At 39.4% G+C, this 22603-nt stretch overlaps 3 protein-coding genes across 4 annotated transcripts in view; 1 reads left to right on the forward strand and 2 right to left on the reverse strand.

Moving 5' to 3' along the window:
- chtf8 (CTF8, chromosome transmission fidelity factor 8 homolog (S. cerevisiae)) overlaps positions 1–814 on the forward strand; it is a 4437-nt gene extending 3623 nt beyond the window's left edge. Inside the window, exon 3 of the mRNA XM_026926987.3 lies at positions 1–814. This exon is cut by the window's left edge and continues 705 nt beyond it. The gene's annotated coding sequence lies outside the window, so the exon portion shown is untranslated.
- On the reverse strand, positions 801–7980 carry has3 (hyaluronan synthase 3). The gene is made up of 4 exons (XM_026926986.3): positions 7156–7980; positions 4126–4755; positions 3480–3581; positions 801–3347 (listed from the first exon to the last, which is right to left on the reverse strand). The coding sequence occupies exons 2-4, from the start codon at positions 4753–4755 to the stop codon at positions 2418–2420; spliced, it is 1662 nt and encodes a 553-aa protein (XP_026782787.1). The 5' UTR covers positions 7156–7980; the 3' UTR covers positions 801–2417.
- A 1523-nt stretch (positions 7981–9503) lies between these two features.
- Positions 9504–22603, reverse strand: part of tango6 (transport and golgi organization 6 homolog (Drosophila)) — a 28100-nt gene continuing 15000 nt past the window's right edge. Inside the window, exons 15-19 of one of the 2 annotated variants that reach the window (XM_053235074.1) lie at positions 22375–22432; positions 20225–20383; positions 17052–17203; positions 15970–16083; positions 9504–11232 (exon numbers count right to left, since the gene is read on the reverse strand). In XM_053235074.1, the coding sequence (XP_053091049.1) occupies positions 11056–11232; positions 15970–16083; positions 17052–17203; positions 20225–20383; positions 22375–22432 (660 nt within the window). In that variant the 3' untranslated portion in view covers positions 9504–11055. The remainder of the gene's footprint in view (positions 11233–15969; positions 16084–17051; positions 17204–20224; positions 20384–22374; positions 22433–22603) is intronic. The other variant, XM_026927619.3, reaches the window with a different exon arrangement.

Below are 22603 nucleotides of genomic sequence, written 5' to 3' on the forward strand. Positions count from 1 at the left end.
GAAACTTTAACGATGCACGTTGTCATTACTGTTGCACAGAAGTGTAGGGCATCATGGAACAGTTCAATAACCCTTACTCATTTCTGACCCAAATATATTGAAACACAAAAGACCTTCTAAAGTAGATCACACTTTCTCTAACCAATAAAACAATCTTCATGTTGTGGTGCTTATTTTACTGGACAAAAATGCCATTGTCCATTGATGAAAATACTGCAACACAAAATGTAATAACATGTAGAGTGATGTGTCAGTATTCTTGCACTGGTTTATATTAGACATATACAGTAGATATTTAAAATTAAATATTTAAATAAGTTTTAAATATTTGGAACAATTAGTGAAATAATCATTAATCCTGCACACTGAACGGACAAAAATGTAATTCACGATCCACCTTATCTGAATAACTGAGACCCAATCAGATTGATCAGTGTCTACCTTCAGCTGAAATAACATTGAGACTATACATAGCTTCATTAGCTAGCTCACTGGGCAAGCTTCAATGTGTTTGCCATGTACTGTGCTTTGGTTGCCCTAAAACCTAATTAACTAGGCTTAAAAAGTAGTAGCTAACATAATTTACCTTTAGTTATTTAGTTAGTTAAATGAACCAACTAGGGATGTGCTTTGAGATAATGTTACTCAGAGAATATTGAGGTTGATGGATGGGAAGGGAAAAAACACTGGTGAACCCTGTATCAGCAGCTCACTGAATCTACTATGTAGACCACTATGTTTATTAAAAAAAAAAAAAAAAAACCTGAACACCGGGACAAAATCTGCTTGTCCTGGGTGTCCAGGCTAGTGATTTGTCTATTCCTGCCGCATCATTATAACATGTCCTGCAAGCTTTAATTTTGTTGATAAACTCTATAATGCCTAATATTTTCCCTCTCTATAGTATTCTGTTGAAGCAATGATTGGAAAACTGTTCTCAAAAGCATATCAAAGTTTTAGTTATTTACTTAATTTCTGCTCTACACATTTTACAACTAAACCTCATGTGCACATGAAAAGTGAACACAGCATATGCATGATGGCTGTCCATTGCTCAAGAATAAAACCATTGCGCTGGATATTAGAATGCCTTAACCGAGGAACTTGTCTTTATGAGAAGCACTTGTGCAGATAGCCATTTCATGAATTCATAATTTCTCTGCTGAAATTCTTTAATGTACACCATAACACACTACACAGTAATTGCCAGAGATTACTCCTCCTCTGAGTGTGTTGTGCTTATGTAATAAATCAGGAAATCCATACGCTGGCACTGGGAGAGCAAAAGGGGCTGATTTGGAACAGTAAATCAGTGTTTAAACGTGATTAAACACTCTACAACACATCCTGTCTGCTAATTTGGTATTTGTGCAGGCTCTAGCCATAGAGAGGGCAAAAACATAAATCCAAAGCCTTGCATTTTTAACAGATTGTAATTCTACAAGTGTTACAAAACATTTAATTAACTGAATTGTGTGTAAACATAATTACTTTTGAGTGTCTGTAGGGTTAACATTTTGCTGGTATGAAAAATTACATGGTTAACATGAAGTCAATGTGCAGTACTTTTCTAATCTTTTATCTATATAAAGAAAAAAAATAGAATAATCTATAAAAGGAATTCTAGCTAATAAAATGTCACATTACTATTAACTTGTAAACAAAGAGCAACTTGTTTCATCTTTGCACATTCAAGTTTTAGGATGCACAGTCAAGCTTGATGCATTTTTTCTTAAGGAGAATATGGTTGGTGTGTTTAGTTGCAATTTGCAGCTGCATTTACAGTAACAGCAAATATGAAAAAGTTTGTGGTGTACCATTAAGTATAAGCAGATAAACCCTAAAAAACTCTTTGGTTGTTCCCAGTACGGTGTAAAAGAATGTTTCCTGAAGAAGTTTAAGGAATGAAATAAAATAAAATGAAATAACAGAAACTTTTGGTATAGTACAAACCACAACAAAATATTGATTAATACTGCATTTACCACTGTTAAAACTAAGGCAAATTATGTAAAATTTCATGAAAATCACGACAGATAATTTTCGATTTAAGTTTGCAGTGTCTAATACGGGGTTCTTCCCAGGAACGGTACACGTTTCACCACAGTGTGTGATTCATATTTGAGTCCAAGGACCCACACCACTCTATTCATGTATGATGGTGTGAGCTCAGCACCATGATTGAACATTTCCTCTGATCTATGCTTTATATTTAAGAAGCAAAATACTGCACAGCTCAATTGTACCTTCTTGGAAGGCCAGTAATATATCTCAACTGGTGGGGAAAGCTCCATAGTCTTGCAAATGAAGTGAGTATGCATCATTTGCCAGTATGAAACTGAGCTTAGCACCAGAGAGGTAGAAGACTGATTCAAACCAGTCCCATAAAGTTTATCCAGCAACATCATTAAGGCATTCTAGGCCTCAGCATAGGGCAGGTGGTACTGCTCCTCCCTCTTGTTACAGCGCTTAGCCACAATAGCCAAGTAGAGCACCAGAAGTATAAGCCAGTAGCAGGCATAGAGGATACCCCCACTAATGAGCAGAACCTTCTCAGTTTCACTAAAAGGTTCCTGCGTCTCACAGTAAATGGTATAAGCTACTCCACCAAGCAAAAGAAGTGCCCAAACAGTTACAGGTACAGCCCCAATTAAGTTCACTACAATCTTCTTCCTCCCAGATGTGCCCCAACCTGCTTTATTGATAGTCAACAGGGCAAAGATCTTAGCTGGCAAGAGGCTAGACATGTACAACAGGGAATAGAGGGACATAAAGATCATGACCAGGCTGCCTCTCAGGAAACAGGCATAGGTGGCCTTCACCATTCCCACCAGCTGAACTGTTAGCAGAAATAGCAGGATGTTCCACAGCCGTCCACGGTAGAACAAGTGGATTACTGTAGCCACCAGGAAAAAGGGAAAGAATCCAGTGACCACAGACTCATAGGTCATCCAGAGGCTGTGTTTGTGGAACCAGAGAGCATTGTAGAGCCACTCCCGGAAGTACGACTTGCTCCAGCGGGTCTGCTGGTTGAGCCAGCGGAGGTAGTGAGTAGGTGTCTCAGTCTGGCATTGTGAGCGTGCAGTAAACTTAGTCTTGTAGCCGAAGCTGAGGACTCGGTTGGTAAGGTGCCGGTCATCACCAAAGCTACATTTGCTGCCCAGGAAGGTCTGGCGGTACCAGGGTTCCAAGAACTGCTGGAGGAGGGAGTTGCGGTACATTCCCAGAGGCCCACTGATACACTGAACACAGCCAAAGTACGACTGACAGGCACGCTCCACGTTGAAGGCCATCCAGTACCTTACACTGCTCAGAAAAGATATCCAGGAATCATATTTGTTCAGGATCTGAAACAAATTAGGAAAGGGGGGATTCATTTTGAGGATAACTCCTTGCTGTCATAATGTGGAACTAAAAGATCACATTAGTCATGAGTTCAGCAAGTTATATGGTGAAATTTCCCTACAAACTCTTCTTACCTGTACATCTCCTCCTACTCCTCCCACCTTTGGGTCCTCCTCCAGAACCTTCAGCAGCTCAATTGTGCAGGCTGGATCCAGAACCGTGTCCGAATCACATACCTACAGGCATATAAAGAGAAGGTTTTGACAGAAAGTTGAACTTGACATAACAAAAAAATTGTGATGTATCCAGAAGGTCCCAAAGAAAAGTGAAGGAAAAAAAAAAGGACTTCAGACTACTTTTCTGCACAAAGATCTATAGCATTTCACCAAATACACTTTTGCAGAGGATTTCAGAAATTAAAGGTTTACTTTTAAAGTAAGGTAAAACTAAGGTTTGCTTTTAAACTGCCTAATTAGAAATGCCTGTGGCTAATGAAAGTGGCAGATGCAAGAGCAATGAGAGGTTGTTGACAGCACACAGGTGTTCTCAGGGTGCAGGTGACAAGGCAATGAAATGACCTTTGACTTCCATACAACAGTGCTTCTGATCATAGGATCATAGGAAGAAGAGGAAAAGAAGAAGCCATTGTAAAAATTTAAATTAACAACAAGGAATTGTTTCTGAAGCACTTTCAGTGATGATATTAACCTAAGGCTAATAATTATGCATTGAATGTAGCTACTTTTTGTTCAGTGAAGCATTTCTAAGACTAAGACTCACCTGCACATAATCCACAGAGTTCCCCAGTGCTTTGAAAGCCGTATACATCACTTCCCTCTTCCCGCCCCACTCCTGCATGATGCAGGAGTAGCGGCAGCTGCGCACTATCCTGGCCACCCGAATAGCCTCGTCCATATTCACTGAGCCCGTACCTGCACCTCCAGCCCCGTTGCTATGGTAGTTCCCCTTCCACACCATGCATCCGGCCTGCTCTGTTCCCCCCATTACCTCCCGGAAGATGTCCATCATGTAGGCATCCTCGGGCCGGTTACCATCTACAACAAGCACCACTTTTAGACTGGGGAAGGAGATGCGGCGTACGCTGCGCAGGCATTTGCGTAGGTAGTCTGGGTCCTCCTGATAAGCAGCGATGCACAGGGCAACAGTGCAGCGCAGGTGCTGTGGCCGTGAAGGTGCTCGCATGCGCCGGTGTTCCAGGTAAGCAAAGAGGCTCTGCAGCAGCAGATGTAGTGACAGGATGGCGCCATACAGGCCAAAGGAGAGGTGGTGCTGCTCAGTGTGGATGAACTGGTAGCCAGTCACATAGGCTAGCAGGATGGCAAAGAGCACCACAGCGGCAAATAGAGTGGTGATGAAGATCCGCACCGCTGTTCCACAGCGAGAGGGCATCTACAGAAAGAGGGTGAGAAGGAGAAGAAATGAAAAGCGAAGGCGGGGTAATGAGAAATTTGAGAATGTGGATTGAGAAATGGTGGAATAGTACTAACTTATCCATGAAATTTAACTTTCTTCAGATATGACTGACAAACAACAAATCAGGTTATGGTTCTTACTGTCTGTGTTGAACCTAACAAGGATGAGGAAGATATAAACAGAGCATTTGTATTGAATTTAGTAGTGAGAGAGTTGTGCTGACAAGCAGTTTCTCTATAATTCGCCCTTAATTCACCGCACCCCCTGCCCACTGTAGAACAACTGCTTTAATTGAAAAACAACCACTTCTGTTGACCAAACTCAATATTTGACACGGCTACATTAGTTGTAAGTATCCAAACTTAACAACACCAGCTCTCTGAACTTAGGCTGGAGAGAAAGCTGCAGGCAGAGGATCAGAGGTAACCTTAATTATAGGGCCTGCTCCATTGGTGGCTTCTTACCCTAGGGGACAGTCTGAAAAGAAAGGCTTCATGTCAAACTAAAGTACACTTCAGTAGTCACTCTCTCACCAAAGGCTGTGCTCACACAGAGACACGAATATGAGTGACGACGAGAAAACGATAGCCTACAGAAACCAACACAAACAGAAGTCAGAGGTAAGCCTTTGAACTTTCAGAATGGCAGTATGTTTAAAACTGTTTATAGGTATAGGCAGTAAAAATATACATATGATATTTTCTGCACATATTATAATTTCCAACAAAACCTAACCTCTGTGATGTCCATGTACCCAGTAGTCCATTATCTACACATTAACAATAAAGATGCAAAGAATAACTTTGCTCAGGAGATCATCATCAGATTGGCCATGATGAGCCATCATAAAATAGGGAATAGAACATCAGACCATGCATTCTCTTGCATTGTCTGTTGCATTAGAGGCTCTAGATGAGTTAATCAATCCAGAGGAATGTTCTCAGATTTGGCAGTAATAGATTGTCCCAGATGAATAGAAGACAAGCATAATCCTAGCTTAGGTGTAGTGAGTATAGTGAAGAAAGTAATTATCTCAACCAGACAGTGCAGATGCTGTCCCAGGTGAAGGGCACAGTGTTTTGGATTACATCTGTGTGGCAAAACAGGGAGGATAGGAAGAGGACCATAGACAGGGTGAGGACAAGAACATAAAGGAATGTAGAGAATGTATGTGTGTTGGTGGTTGGTGTTTGTGGTTGGGTATTCAACAGATCCCTTTGTTGATTCAGAATGTTATGATCCTTTCTGTCAATACCATGTTTTAGACCTGCCAGGCACGATGAGCACTTAGCATGCCCTATTTCTCTAGTATTGCCTGAAAATATCAAAATAAATTCATCATCTACAGTGCCTACAAAGATGGTTGGGAATATATATAGTGGTGTCAGTGATTAAAGAATAAAAAATATTCAATAACAAGTTTCCATCCTGAACAGGCTGACTGAGAGTGCCATTTCCTACCACTAGGAGGCACACTAATTACAGCTATGTACAATTTGTCACCCTCTACAGAAGCAATACATTTGCTTAATTAATGAATCAGGCCAATGTGCACAGTAAGTTATAAGGGGGAATGAATGAAGTGCAACCAAGCGAATGAGTAATCAGAGTCTGACTGAAGTCCAACCAAGTGTGTAAGCAGAAGATACCCCATAGGTACCCCATAATCCATCTATTGAGGTATCCACAACTATGACCGTATCAAAGCTTTGAAAAGACCAGCCACATCTGGTCTGCCTTGTTAACGAATGGATATGTGTAAGGCCTGCCTGAGTGTTATAATCTAGTTTAGTTGCTTGTGAATCCCAGGAGGTTCTTTTCCTGAGGCCGCCAGACTCTTGTGTTAAATAAGTCTCTTAAGACATGGAAAGTAAAGCAGGCTGCATTTTCCTTGGAGAGGTCCCTCATCTTCAAACAGAATTCAGAGGTGTTTTCAAAGGGAAAAAAAGGAAAGTGCCAAAAAAACAGTGCTGTGCACCATACATACTGTAAATGTAGCAAGTCTAGAGACATGCATGTTACCACATTCACAAAGATTTAAATAAGTTCTAAGCCAGTCTAACTCAGAGAAAACTAACCATTCACTAAAAGCAATTAGAGTCCACAAGGTTCTTTTCCTGTTCTATTTCTGTAAACACAAGAATACAAAAACTTATTTGTGCAAGTTTTGGGAGTGCACACCCCCCAAACCTCCCAAAACACATCTTCTGACTCTCTTGCTGTAATACATGCAAAAACACGTGCACCCGTAAAGTTTATAAAGACAAAGTTTATAAAGACATACCTCCTGTATGAAGACAAATTGAATCCCCTTTCCCTCTGCTCCCTAACATCCAGACACAATACACACACAAGCACTCCAATCGAGTTCCATACCTTCCAAGCCCTGCGGCAGCAACGGTGGGTTCTCTCTGTCCAGGCAGAGTCTTGCTGGATATGCGAGTGGTGGTGTGTGTGTGTTCACCCGGCGTCTACTCCACTCCTCTCCACTGCAGCACAGCACGCTCCTTGTTCTGCCTCTTGCTCACACTACATCTTTATTTCACCAGCTCTTAATTCAGGAGCTCCCTCATCCAAAAATACAGCACCCCGGCCTCCTCCTTCTCTGGTTCCACCTCCCTCTCCCTTTCTCTCCCTCCTCCTTAACTCCTGTCGTCTTCCACACTCGCGAGGCATGAAGGCCTTTCAGTTCAGAAGGCAGTGCTAGTAGGCTGGTAGGTTGAGGGTGGTACAGCCTGGTTGTGTCTCACCTGGTCCTGGCTCCAGCATGCCTGCGGCAAGAGCGCCCTGCATGGTGAGGGTGCTTTATCTCTTTCCCTCGCACTTACTTAGTCAGTGCTGTGCTGCAGCGGTAGCTGCTTTCCTTTGTGCATCTCTGCAATGTAGTGTAACCTAAATCTTAGCACCCCCTTCTGTTATCACACTGTCCTGGTTTTCTGTCTCTCTCTGCAAAGCACACTGCTCTCCTCTCCTCCTCATATCTTCACCTTCACTTCTCCACTCTGTCTCCTTTTGCTGCTCTTTTCTGCAGTGCAGCCAGCTACCACAAGACTCAGAACCCCTTCTCAATGCCTCCTTTATGCACTTATTTATTTATCCATCCCGCCTCTTGTGCCCTAGCCACCGACAGCCTGCAGGTCCAACGCAGGCTGATGAGGAGGCGGAGAGAAAATGAAGAGAAAAAGGAGAGAGAGAGAGACTGTTGGAGTGCAAAAGGGGGAGGATGGGGGGAGGGCTGAAGATGGCTCTGTAGTATGCTATGACAGTCAATATACACTTTGCAAACCATTCACTCCCAAAATATTCATATCTGGGTGATACCACCATCATTTGCCCAACAAAAATACTTGACATGGTTTTAATTCATTTCTCAAGAAAAAAGTCTCTTTCTTTCTGCCTGTGAAGCATGGCTAGCAGGTAATTGGTGTAATAGCACTGTGATGGCTTGGCAGCAGAAAAACATAAATCATGGTAGGGCAGGAAGTAATCCTGAATGCCATTGATAACTTAATGATGTGCAGTGGTGTCATAGTTATCCTCACATTCAAGGAATGTCCCAGGATCTAAACCACCCTGGCAACATACAGAGTCTTGTACATCATATGGGATGTACAGTATGTAATATTGTATGTAATACTCTCTCTCTCTCTCTCTCTCTCTCTCTCTCTCTATATATATATATATATATATATATATATATATATATATATATATATATATATATATATGCATGCATGTACGTATATATACACTCACCATCCACTTTAATAGGAACACCTGTACACCCGCTCATTTATGCAGTTATCCAATCAGCCAATCGTAGCAGCAGCACAATGTATAAAGTCATGCAGATACGGGTCAAGAGCTTCAGTTAATGTTCACGTCAAACATCAGGTTTGAGTATTTCAGAAACTGCTGATCTCCTGGGATTTTCACACACAACAGTCTCTAGAGTTTACACAGAATTGTGTAAAAAACAAAAAACATTCAATGAATGACAGTTCTGTGGGTTGAACCGCCTTGTTGATAAGAGAGGTCAGAGGAAAATGTTCAGATTGGTTCGAGCTGCCAGGAAGGATATAGTAACTGAAATAATCACTCTTTACAACCACGGTAAGCAGAAAAGCATGCACGAAAGATCAAAACTTGAGGTGGATGAGCTATAACAACATAAGACCACATGAGTTCCACTCCTGTCTGCCAAGAACAAGAATCTGAGGCTATCATGGGCACAGGCTCAGGCTCACCCAAACTGGACAGTTGAAGATAAGAAAAAAAATCACCTGTTCTCTTTCCAGTCTTCAACTGTCCAGTTTCAGTGAATCTGTGCCCATGATAGCCTCAGATTCCTGTTCTTGGCTGACAGGAGTGGAACCCATGTAGTCTTCTGCCATCATGTGCCATGTCATCATTCTGCCATTATGTGGTTGTGCATTGTGAGATGCTTTTCTGCTCACCCTTGTTGTAAAGAATGCTTATTTGAGTTACTGTAGACTTCCTATCTGTTCAGACCAGTCTGGTCATTCTCCTCTGTCTCTCTCATCAACAAGGTGTTTCAGCCTACAAACCCTCCACTCACAGGATGTATTTGTTTTTTCGCACTATTCTGTGTAAACTCTAGAGACTGTCGTGTGTAAACATCTCAGGAGATCAGCAGTTTCTGAAATACTCAAACCAGCCCTTCTGGCACCAACATCCATGCCATGATCAAAGTCACAGAGATCACACTTTTCCCCATTCTGATATTTGATGTGAACATTAACTGAAGCTCTTGACCTGTATCTGCATGATTTTATGCATTGTGCTGCTGCCACATGATTGGCTGATAACTGCATAAATGTGCAGCTGTATAGCTGTTCCCATTAAAACAGAGGTTCCTTAAAGGACAAAATCACATTTTATGGACAAACAACATTAACACCGAATTTTACAAAATGAATATGTTTACACTGGAAAATGCATTATCACTTTGATCCACATCAGTTTGTCTTATCATCTCAGGTAATAGTCACTTACAGCACTTGAACTGGAGCTTCATTGTTGTCTCTTCACTTGATATTGTTCATCCTAACATCAGTGCTGAAATAATCACAGATTAATTCACTTCTGTTGACTAAATTTCTTGTTATTAATGTCTTTTTTATTAGGTCATTAAACATTTTAAAATCTTGCCATCTGTACAGAGCATGTAAGAACTCTTCTCTGTTGTGAGGATGTATTGCAGACAATTTGACAGCTCCAAAATGAACTATATTAGGCTTAAATCCATTTCGCTTCAGCACTATCTGCCCAAAGATGTCTTCTTAAACTGACACCTTATCCAATGTGATTTTTGCAGGCAGATTTCAAAGCACGGTTAGAAAGCAGCCAAATAAAAACATTCCCATGACATTTTGATAACATTTATTTGCTTTCTTAGAGTAAACACAGAGTTGTCAAATCATATTATTGGCAAAAAAAAAAAAAACTAAATTATGATCAAAACTGATACTTTTGGACATTTCACAGAATTTAGTCACAGTGATGCGACACATTTTAACAACTAGTCCACCTGCAAGTCTGTAAAGGTACTAGCTCGTGATAATGTCCTTGTATGTGAAAGTGAGATAATCTGAATCTTCTGTGATCAAACCATCATAAAATAAAAGGAAAAAATAATGGGAATAGATAGGGATATAGATGGAATAGTATAACAATGATCAGAACATGATCAAACATCTATATGGTTTTATCAGAATGGATTATAAAGGCAGTAAAGGAAAAAAAAAACATTCACATTTATTCACTGTGTGATAAATAATTTTCCCTTTATAATTATTCAATTTAATTTATAGCACAAATGTGTAATATATCAAGGACAAATTCTTTCTGGAAGCTAAAGGATATGGAAAGGTTCAGTAGCATGTTCACCTCTTTTAAAGGACACCTTTACATGGAGTAATGAATCAGCCTGCTTTGTCTTCGTTTTCTGTGATATCAAAACCCTGTCTTTTTCTATATGTAGTGCAAAAGGGTGGGGGTGAGGGAAAGAGGAACTAAGTACATAGCATAGAGTAGCCTGCTGTTCTGTCATTTATGCAGAGTAACGCCAATCTCAGTCTTTTGCTTTGCTCTACTTTACACTTCCTGCCCTTTGACCTCTGTGTCTGATGACAAAAGCCTGACTACTACTTTGTCAGGCACCAAAAGTTCAGAGTATGAGTAGTGGGAATTTCTTATTTTAACCACATTTATGCCAGAGGAACATTTTAGGTTTAGCCATGTAGGTATTCAGAGTCAGGGCAAAACCACAATCTTCTTCTCCAGTTTCTGCTGAGGGAAAATGAATTTCCTCATAACATCATCAAGTTCTTCCAGGGCCAGTTGAGCATGGAGTACAGCCACCTCATCCGGGTCAGAGCGAACCACCCACTTCAAAGCCCGATACAGCTCCAAAAGAACATCTCCTAGAACCTGCACAGAAAAGGAACACCATAATCAGGCGCTGAAGCAGAAAAGGTTTGGGAACAAGAGGTTTCCTGCTTTCTGTACTGTAGTTGAAGAAGGCAAGACCAGGAGTCACTTTAAGAGGTGGGTCCAAAGTAGGTCCTCAGCACTCTCATCTGCTTTACAAACCTTTTCCATATCATTAGTTAGTGCAACAGCTGCATCCATCCATCCATCACTGTTCCATTATTGATCTGCCAATCTCAGCAAAGCCACGCCTATCTCAAATTGATCCTTAACACTACTAACAAAGTCAACATGTCAGCATTTCCAAATGGTCAAAGGTCTGGCTAAACATGCTTTCAAATTTACAGAATGCCAGGTCAAGGGTCAAGGTGGTAACTAAGGTGATGACTGGTGTCGTAAAGCAGAAGGGTCTTATAATGTGTAGTATGTGTTGACCTTGCTACAGCCAAGAGACCAGCTCTGGAAAAATCAGAGGGTCAGCAAGTGTTTGGACAGCAAGGGCTTCATGTGTAAAGTGGTGTCCTAAGGAAACCAGAACTCCAGCTGTTCTGAACTAATCCATGGCCTTTCAGAAACAGTTTACTTTTTTCTAAACTTTTTGGTGATTATGCCTTTCTACTAAAAACTGTAGTAGCACAGTCTGGATGAGTAATGCTGTATGAGGCTGCTGTATTTTAAGGCTTTTTATACTACAGTGCTACTGAATTCTTGAATTGGATTGGTCTAAAGGTGTTGCTTAATTTAATGTAACAGCATGGCAGGGACAGGAGTGCTGATGTATATTAATATGCTTATACTTCTATATTAACCCTTTTATAGTAACAATTTGTATGGCATATGCTCCACATAATCTAACACTAATAATAAACAGATTCAAATGTGTTTTTATTTTAAAAGGAATAATGCCTAACCATTGATTTGTGTTTTTTGTGAGTTTTCTGTAAGGAGATAATTATTTAACATTTATAGGAGTCTCCAGTGTCATCACTTTGTAACAGTCAATATGTTTTTCTCCATGGGAAAGTCTTCAGGACAGAGGAGTTTGCAATTTCAGTTTTTTTTTTGTTTTGGGTGCTAACATTTTGCTAAGAGAGAGGAAAAAAGAGTCTCGTGAGGGAACAACTGATTATTGCTGCTAAAGTAAGTGATAATGGGACCTAATCATGTCATTCATTAATAATTGGTAATCATTGGCAAATTGCTGTGGTATAAGAGGAATAAAACACTGCAGGGCATGCTGTTACAGGAGAATAATCAACTTTGGTGTGGTCGTTATTTATTTCTTCCTATGACAGCCTTCTCTGTCATGTTTTATTCCTTAAATTGCAATCCACAAGGAATACTCCAGAAGAGTTAATTCTCAGGAAACAGTCCTACTGCAGTAGCAAATAGTTTGCTTGTGGGTGTTGATGGGCAGAATTTGGAGGAATCTAAATTCAATGGATTTGAATCCTTTTATTTAAATTAACTGCACCATTTCTAACACTCATTTTAATGACAAGCCCCTCTAGTGTGGGATTCTTCCTATGTGAAAGCAAACAATTATTCTCCCTTTTGTTCAAACAGAGAAAGAGTGGTCTATAATCACAGGAGGACAGGTTAATTACTATCTCCTGACTAGCTGCCTACATGAAGCCTAGATACCAGAGACATGAAAGCTAAAACACAACACTTCCCACTGAAATCTGCTAATAGCTATGTGCCACGTTCAACAACAGCAAGTGTAGCAGCACTGGAAAACAATAGTAAAAGTGCTTTTCCAATGACAAGGGGAATAGCAAAGTGGTGCTTTTGGCTGTTGGCACAGCTGGATCCTGTGTCCTAAACTCACAAAAAAAGCTGGTTTATTGATGAAAAAATTACTCAGTACATTCTAGTTTGCCACAATGCAATCAATTTCATTTGCAAAACTGTCTAGCTAGCATGATACCTACATAATGTCAGGCTTTGGAATGACTTGAAAAATTAAACCAAAACAGCATTAACCTAGACAGTTTAAACTACTGTATAGAGCAATTTGAAATACTATGAAACAGTAGGAAGGATTGAAAACAGACTTAGTTGGCAGTTTGAGAGTCATAATCTCTCTTGAAGCTGTAATGTAGAGTATCTCAGCATTACTTTATAGGATTAAAGGTTTCGCCAGTTTGCTGAAAGTTTAGCTGTCGCTGGGACACGGAGCAGTTTTACTCTCTAGATTCTGGCACTGCTTACACATGACACGTCTGCAGTGTGCCAGTGGCCCTCTATGTCACTTCTTGCGACATTTGAGGCACAGGAAACTGACCACGTGTTGCTTTCTTCTTGCAACAACCAACCTTTGAAACAATGTCTGCTTTAAGCAACCAGATTATGCACTGTTCTACATGGACTCCATTAGTTTAAAATGCACCCAACAGCCTTTTGTAGATAGTGGAACAAGATGTAATGCCTTACTGCTTCATATTCATAGTGATTAAAGAACACTATGATTCTACACTTCTCTTTTTCCAGGAAATTTTGCATTAATGTGTGGCCTATTTAACTATTTTTGGTATCTGACACTTTTGTATTATTCTAACTAAGTTACACGGACCTTCTGAAGACCACAACCATGCATCTTTTCTCTGACGTTTGCACATATTTTATTTGTCTAATATTTCTAATTTACATCATAGCACTGTTGAATTCTCCAAATCTGATTGGTCAGAAGGTGTTGATTGATTTTCTATAACAGCAGTTCTGACAGTTCTTCGATTGACAGGTTTATATTAATGCATACTTTCTAATACGTTATTGTTTCTATAGTACCAACTCGTTCACAGGCACTTGTATGGAGGGAGCTCCGCATAATCTAAGTCTGATTGTGAACGGATAAAAATGTGTTGTTATTTGACAAAGAAAAAACGGATGATCAAAGTTTTCTGGAACAAGCTGTTTATTTATACCTATCTAAAAGAAATCTTGAGTGTGTTTTGTGCCCTTTGTAAGCTTTTTTATGTATAAATTTGCCCATATTCAAGATATAGCTAAGATGTAATTTTTTTGCAGCACAATAGAATGACTCATTTTTTCCTGACTAAAAAGCCAGATGACTTGCCAAAGCAAGCCACTTCGTGTGATGTCACTTGCAGTGTAATCACACTGAATGCCAGTGTTAACTCCACTAAACCATTTCTCATCGCTGGGTAAACTTCTGTCTTCTTCAGTCTCTCTACACTCTACTTCAGTCCAAGCAGGATGACTTTTGAGTTTCTTCTATTCTAGGGAGAATTTATCAATTCATTGATTTTAATGATTAAAAATGGTTCATCAAAAATCTTCAATTCTAATTAAATATATTTATTTATTTGGAACTTTACTCATCACAGCATTAATGATATAATCATATAAACGTATAAATAATCATGGATGATTTATCTAATTTATTATGCACTGATTACATGTAGAGCCTACTACATGTAATCAGAAATAATACAGAGTGTACTGGACCATGGGAAAAACAGTTAACGGAAATGAGGAGAATTAGGGAAAACACACACTGCTTCACAGAGGAGCGGGCTTGATGAGAGACCAGTGGTTTTCAAACCATCTGCCTCATCCACACTTCTAAAGCTGCCTGTTGAATTCCTCCCTTTAAACCATGTGTTAGACACAGGTGTGCAATGTATTAGAAGAACAATTCACACTGAAAGGGTTTCTAAAGTGGACCTGATTCATCCTGATGCTCTTCTTCTGCTTTCAGCGTCTACACTTCCTGCTGTAGTGGATGGTCTCACATGGATTTGCACTTCCCCAAAACAGTTTATGCCCACCCTTTCTTCAGTACCCACCTGGGTACTGCAGACTTGAGCTGCTGCAATCATAAAGACAGTCCCATGCTCATCCCAGGACTCCTATTCATAATATAATCATACTGACAATCCTTTCAACACTAGTACTGCTTGACTCTATAGTATACAATTGTAGAAGAATAATGATTTATAATCCCACTATCTGTTGTAATCCAGAAGAGAATGGGTTCCCTTTTGTGTCCGGATCCTTTCAAGGTTTTTTCCTCATGTCGTCTCAGGATGTTTTCCTCACCACTGTCACTTCTGGTTTGCTCTTTAGGGATGTAAATGTACATCCGGATTTCTTTTTTGTGGGAATGTCTACTGGTAAAAGCGCTATACAAATAAAACTGAAGTGAGTTAATTAAATCTCATGGGTGTCACACTGAAAAGAAGAACAGATATGCTTCCATTTTAACTAATGTTTCAATCCACACAAGCTCTGGAGCATACAATGCACCTGTATCAAAAATTCATGCATCAATCCTACTGCTTTCTTTCTTTATTTTTACTTTTTGTGCAACAAATTTTCACATGAGTGAATTCCAAAGAAGCCTCACTTTATACACATTGTGAACTGTCATTTAAAAAAAAAAAAGATATTCATTACATTAACATGGGCAACCAGAATAAAGATGTCGTTTGGTCACTATCACACTTTTAAATGAGCTGTGTGTAATCATGGTCAACCGTGAACTGTCCCCTTGCCCCCATGGTCCACTGACACTGTTTAAGAAAACGAAGCACACTTTTCCTCTATTCCCACTGGCACCATTTTGTGATTCAGACTGGAGGAAAGATCACGTACGTTATGCACACATTCTATGTGCCGAGTCTGTTGTGCATTTTAGGTAACACTTTCATGCTTTATTCAACACAATATGGCATTTAATGGGTGATTACACTCATTCTCACATACACCCACCTGAGTGGTTTTATCACTGAGGCCCCTCAGTAGTAAAGCAATGACATGGACTGCAGCTCTCCGCACTTCAGCCTCTTTTTCTGTCTTTATCAGGGTTGTGAGACACATGCTCAACTATTGGATAAAACACACACAGTGTAAAGATGAGAAACAAATTTTTGTGAATGCAGTATAGAATGCGGTAGACTGCAGTGCTGTACTCCATGCAGATACAGTAATGAAAGTCTACTAGGTCAAAGATTACACACACACTTAAATGAGAGTGGCCTGTTCATGAATAAGCAACCCTGTTATTCACAGTGACAGAGCTGCTTATTCATGAAGAGCTCCAACATGCCCCACCTCTCTCCTACTGAACCTCAGCCATGTACAACAGCTTACTTAGAAACCTGATGCATACACAGAGACTAAGTAAAAAAAATGTGTACAAATTCACATTAAATATCTAGAAACACCATATTCTGTATTTTCATAGCATAGGATAAAAATGCATACCAAATAGTCATGCTTGTGAGGTGGCTCTGAGGTTTTGCCAGCTCAGATATTGACAGAATTAGACACATAAGAGGTTCATGTTGACCCCTCCCCCATTCTTTTTGCACCAGCATAAACCATAATTAAAGCAAAGGGGAAAGGGTCAGTAGAATTCTGTATGTGCAAACACACACATAGATACATTGATGATATGCACATACATTACTAAGTGCTGCAGTGCAGAATTCTTATTATGCAGTGAGACCTGAAGCAGCACTTCATCCCCTCAAGACAATGTTCTGCCTCTTGCTCTGACTCACACATCCCAACCTTGCCCATTGACCACTGGTTAGAATGTAGCCACACAAGTACAAGGCCGAATTGAATCAAAAGATCTACTTATGTCTCACTAATTGCAGGCTGCAATATGATACTTTAAGGACCTGCATAAATTAAACTTGTAAACACAACTAAAAAAAAGGTGTTATTAAAAATTCATGTTATTACTATATTAACTACTATTAAAAAAAAAAAGTCCATAAATTAAAAGTTTCAGCCAATCTGTCTATCCAGTATGACTGCTTTGGTGTGATGGTCAGTTGGATTACCTCCTGTGCCAGTGGACCGAGGGAGAAATGTAAGCGCTGGCACAACTCTCCCAGGTTGGATAGGCAGCTGGCACGAACGCTGCTGTCGTTGTCCCGTGTGCCACTTAGGAATGCCCCAATCAGAGGGCGGCCATAGTGTGGTGCAAGGTCACCTGACAGGGAAGAGAGACCCCAGAATCAAAACACAGATAATCAGACACTAATTTATAATAGATAAAGGTTTTGTTGGTCTCATACTGAAAGGCTAAAGAGTAAGTAGCAAACAGTAAAGAGTAAGTAACAAATAAAACTACAAGTAGCAATTGAGGGATCCAAGCACTACAGTGACTGCTGCATTGGACTATGGTTCTATGGACTATGGACTATGGTTATTGTCTGGTTCCAGAGTGGCTCCGGATCCACTGCAACCTTGACCAGAATAAAGCAGTTACCGAAGATGAACGAATTTTTAGAAATGATTTTCTAAAAAATAAACTAGAAGTGAGATTATACAATAATAATAATGCACAACAGAGAAAGAATATGCAAGTCCACGGGTAGTATTAGTGTGAACTGTCAAAAAAAATATTCAGAGTTTGGTGTGAATCCCCAATAGTGTTGCTCAGATATGGTCTCATGTCCTGTTCCCAAGAGTGCCCCCTTTTTTGACTAAAGAACCCAATAGTCCATTGCTACTCTCAGGGCATCACAGCAAAGACAGAAGTTTTGTAGTCAATATGTAAAAGCCCTGCTGAGATATGGCCTCACTGTTTGGCATCTTTGCTGCTGAGTTCATTAGTGCTCTTTTGAAAACCAAAAATCCATTTGCTATTTTATGTTGGGCATAATGCAAATATCATCTGACTTGAAATTTGACATTTATTGGTCAACATTTGTGGGCAGAGTATCAAATTCATCCTGTATGAAAATAATCAAAGAACCAGAGAACAAAGAATAATAGATTTTTGGCAAGTGGTTCAGATTTTATAAGCATTTTGGTCATATTTTAATTATAGTATGCCAAGTTCTCCAATGATGCAACTCTTCTAGGGGATCTTTAAGGCGTGGCCCTAAACCCACCTATCAAGTTTGGTGTCATGATGCATTATAGCTGATGTATAGTCTGGTTTCCTGTTTGGCACCTTTAATGTCAGCTGGAAAATGAGTAAGGAGTCTATGAATAACTCGTGTGTGGTCCAGACTGATGATACTCTCACACAAGTTTAATAAAGGTTGGAAAATATGTAAGTGTAGTGACGCTAAAAAACAACACTTTTTGTATGATGGCCATTTCTATGTAAGACTCTGGTAAAATCATAATCATGGGACTTAGCATGTCCTGAGCTATCTTTCAAAATTGGAATGATGAATTTGTGATGAGGTGTCCCATTATATGTTCAACTTGTATGTCTAACTTTAGTCTGTTGGTGGTGCTAGAGGGTTCAACGTGCACACCCAAAAACTGGTGAAAAGACTTTGGACCATGCCAAATCAGTACGTCAAATGTCTTTAAAAAAAATAAAAATAAAAGTAACATTGCCTGCCGTAGACATACTTTATTCATCTTCCTCTTGTTGAATAGGAATACACACAGCTAGAACACACAGCTTTTCTAGGGGACATCAGCACTGTAATTCTTTCTTTTGGCCATGCCATTTCTATTGCACTTGAATATCAGATGGATTGGCCAAATGCTAGGGATACAGTCATCCTGAAGAAGAGGCATTTTACCAGCTCATGGACTGCACTCAATCTGTTACAGACTGTACACACATCTGCTGGAATTCAACACAAGGGCTAAACAGAAGTATACATTTCCATCTCCTGATCCTCTATCCTCCAGACCCCAGCACTGCAACTTGCAGAGATTTAACCTTGTGCCTCCTGTCTTCCCAACTTATTATGCTGCAGAATTACTAATAATTGATAACCTCATTTTTAATTTATTAATTAAGTAATTTTTTGATATCTTGAAGATGTTCATGGCTGTTTTTTTCATTTAGTGATCTTTTTTCCAGGGATAGCATATTTTCCAGTATCCCACACACAGAGCTCTTTTATTTTAACAGCCCTGCAATGTACACTATTCTTTAGAGATGTGACTCCTTTTCACAAAACACACAGCCAAGGTGCTGAGAAAATAAACACAGCTCAGAGGCCACAATTTCTCTCCATCTTTGTGTGAACGTGTGAGAGTGACTTAATCACATACCTTATGCATGAGTAAATGGCTAAAATGGTACTTCTTGGGTCACTCTGAGCAATTTGGAAAAATGGAAAGCAATGGGTAATAAAGCAAAGTTTATTCTTTTTAAGCACACTTTTTTCTTTTCCTTTCTTTTTAAGTGGAAATGGATGGCTGTACTGCTAAGTTAATTTTCTACTGTCTTCAGTAGTATGAGCCAGTTCTAATTCAGTGTTAAATGCTTGGCATGTGGGTCCAGTGGGACTGAGTCTCTACAGAGTCTCTGTTGAAAAAAGAACATAAACTTCAAAAACAGTCATGTGCAAAGGACCCTATTTGATGCATGTGTTTAAAATATTAAGAAAGTCAGCATGAGCATCTGTTTGAGCCTATTAATTAACCAAACATGTGCAAAGTAAATTCAAGACACTAAATTGGAAAGTACTGAAACAGCTGAAGTACTGAAATCTTCAGGCTTTGATATTCAGCAACCATAATCCTTACGTTAATATAAACTAGCACAGAAACCTTAAACTCCTTAGATAATTCTTACTATTTAGTTACATCATGCCAGAAGCAACAGAGCTTAAGAGTGGCATGGACAGAGTGAGAAAGCTTTGGGTTGCTGGTGCAGTGCAACGGAGCTGACGGGGGCAGTCACAATGTGTGTTTTTGGAGACGGAGCAAAGCAGCTGTTGGACCCATTGAGAGCAGGTTCTGTTAGATGTGAGAAACAGTGCCAAACTGAGACACCCAGGCCCAGCCTGAATAACACAGACACAAAGAATAACCCCATGCTTCTGCCAGGAACACTGCACTACCCAAAATCTGGCACAGACCAGAAGAAGGGAGGGGAGACTTAAGAAAATACGCTTCGAATCTGAATTAAAGATTAATATTTAAGTGTCTGATCAACTCTGCATGAAAAAGAGAAAGGCAGATAGGATGTGAAAAGCTAAGCTCATAGATCAGAAAGACAGACAAACAATGGATTACAAATTGTACTCACCCATGGCTCTACTAGCTCTCATCAAAGCCTCCCCCACCTTGAGGCGTGTCTCCAGACATCGCCCCCTGCTGGAGGAAGCTGCATTTGGAGCTGCCTGATATTCGGCCAACAGCCGCTGCAGGATCTGCTCAGGAAATGAGTCAGCCAACAGGACCAGGCCTACACATACACAAACACACACACACACAAGACAAACAACAAGACTGACCTGAAATAGGTTTTCATTCAGTCTTTCAGATCCCCATACTGCAGTAGAATAAGTACTATTTATAATATTTAAAACTTATCATTTAGAATTTTTATTTGTCATGTTGAATTGTTTTAATACCTATCCTAATATAACAAAACTATTTATTCTGCAATATTCTATAAACAAGTATATCAAATTCAAACAATCAAAATGACCATAGAGCTATGACCATTATGGTATTCTGACAGTTTAAGTCTTAGGGGTCTTCTTTTGTGAATTCCACTAAAGCAATGCCTGGTTTACTTACTACCCAGAAAACAGCATACAGAATAAAAATTAATATTCAGTAAGTTAATATTCAATATCTTAGTCTTAATGATCGTTTCTGTGGTGTTTCTGTGGTGTTTCTGTGAAATAACAATAATATGTCAAAATAATGACATCTTGAAATCAAGAGATATTAAGTTAAAAATATTGAAATAAAAACAGAACTTTTTTCACAACTGAAATCTGGTTCAGGGCTTCTACAGATTATGAATATTTATTTTTATAGATTAAAAAATTTGCTTACAAACTGTCAAGTAGGCTCATGTTAGCTAGCATTCACAGAAAAGATTATGAATAATATTATATTTATAATATTTATTTATATGGATTAAAAACTCAGAAATTCTGTCAGTTTTGTTCATGTTAACTAGTTAGTTGATAGTATCAGCACTGTTTGCTAAGCTCTTCAAATTCACACTCCTCACAATTTATCCACAGTGCTTTCAACACACTTTCAGTAGTGGTTTTGTATAGAAAACACAAATTATGGGACAAGTATGATTTCTAATCCAAGTAAACACAAAATATTCTTCACAGGTCACATCACTGTAATAAGTATAATAATGTCTCCATAAATATATATTGTTGACCTCAACTCCTTGCCCTGCTAGCGTAGCTGCTGTTGTTTGCTTTATACGACAGCACAGAAAAACATTTTTTATTTGTCTCAAGGACTTTATATCAGAAATGCTGAAATGTGTAAAACGGAGCTCTCAGCTATGAGCATACAAAAGCTTTTCTTTAGCTGAGGTTAAAAAATTTGGTCCCCAGTGTCCTCTCAAGTACAGCTGAGGTTGGTATTCACATTAATAATGCATAAACAGCAATGTGTGTGTAAGTTTAGCTGATCAGCTTAAAAATAAAACACTTCACCAAAGCAGTAAACTTACAATATAGTACTATGGTTAATGTCTTGTAAAAGTAAACAGTCTTTTTTAATTTGTTCTCTTATTTGTCATAGTAAGATTTAGAGGTCACTGGTACTGCATAGAGATTAGTAGTGTGGTATAATGATGGTATTATGCATTACCAAATACATCCTACAACTTCTGACTGTATCTTTTGTTCTTTCGGCTGCTCCCGTTAGGGGTCGCCACAGCGGATCATTGCTCGACATTTTTGATTTGGCACAGGTGGATTTTACACAACCCTCTTATTTTATCCGGGCTTGGGACCAGCACCGAGAGTACATTCCCAGTGGCTGGGTGTGTTCCCTGCCCAGGAATTGAATGCCGACTATGGCGGTGAGAGCATGGGATCCTTAGCCACTAGGCCACCAGGGACCCGACTGTAACTGAGTTATGAATAAAACAGTAGGAAAAGCCATATTTATTCATTTAGGTCTTACGACAGCTTTAGTGTGAGTCTGGTACCAACGCTACTGTTTACTGATGTTTCACGCTATGTTTCATACTAAATGTTGTGCATTAAGATCCCAATTAACCCAAGTATGCACAAAATATCTAGACTCTCACAACTGTATATAAAAGATACATGGGAAGCAAGATATTTTTATAGCGCATTAACTTCAAAGTACATTAAATTGATTAACTTATCAACATTATTTCCTCTGCATTAGATAAATCATCGCTATTTAACCCAAGCCATTTTCACTTAACATCAGACCTCATACCTTGAATGGCAGAAAGGTATACAAATGAGTCTTCATGCTCCAGGTTCTCCAAAAATATCTGGAAAATGCAAACAAAGCTTCACTTAACACTGTGACAAAATTAACTGAAAGTAATTACTTGTCTGATTATCAGCGACAGTTGAGCAAGGCACTAGCTCAATTCTCAGTAGATATTTAAGGTAAACGCAATAATGAATACAAATTAAATCCACTGAACTGGCTATAACTG

The sequence above is a fragment of the Pangasianodon hypophthalmus genome, chromosome 6 (assembly GCF_027358585.1).
Source record: "Pangasianodon hypophthalmus isolate fPanHyp1 chromosome 6, fPanHyp1.pri, whole genome shotgun sequence".
Lineage (NCBI taxonomy): Eukaryota > Metazoa > Chordata > Actinopteri > Siluriformes > Pangasiidae > Pangasianodon > Pangasianodon hypophthalmus.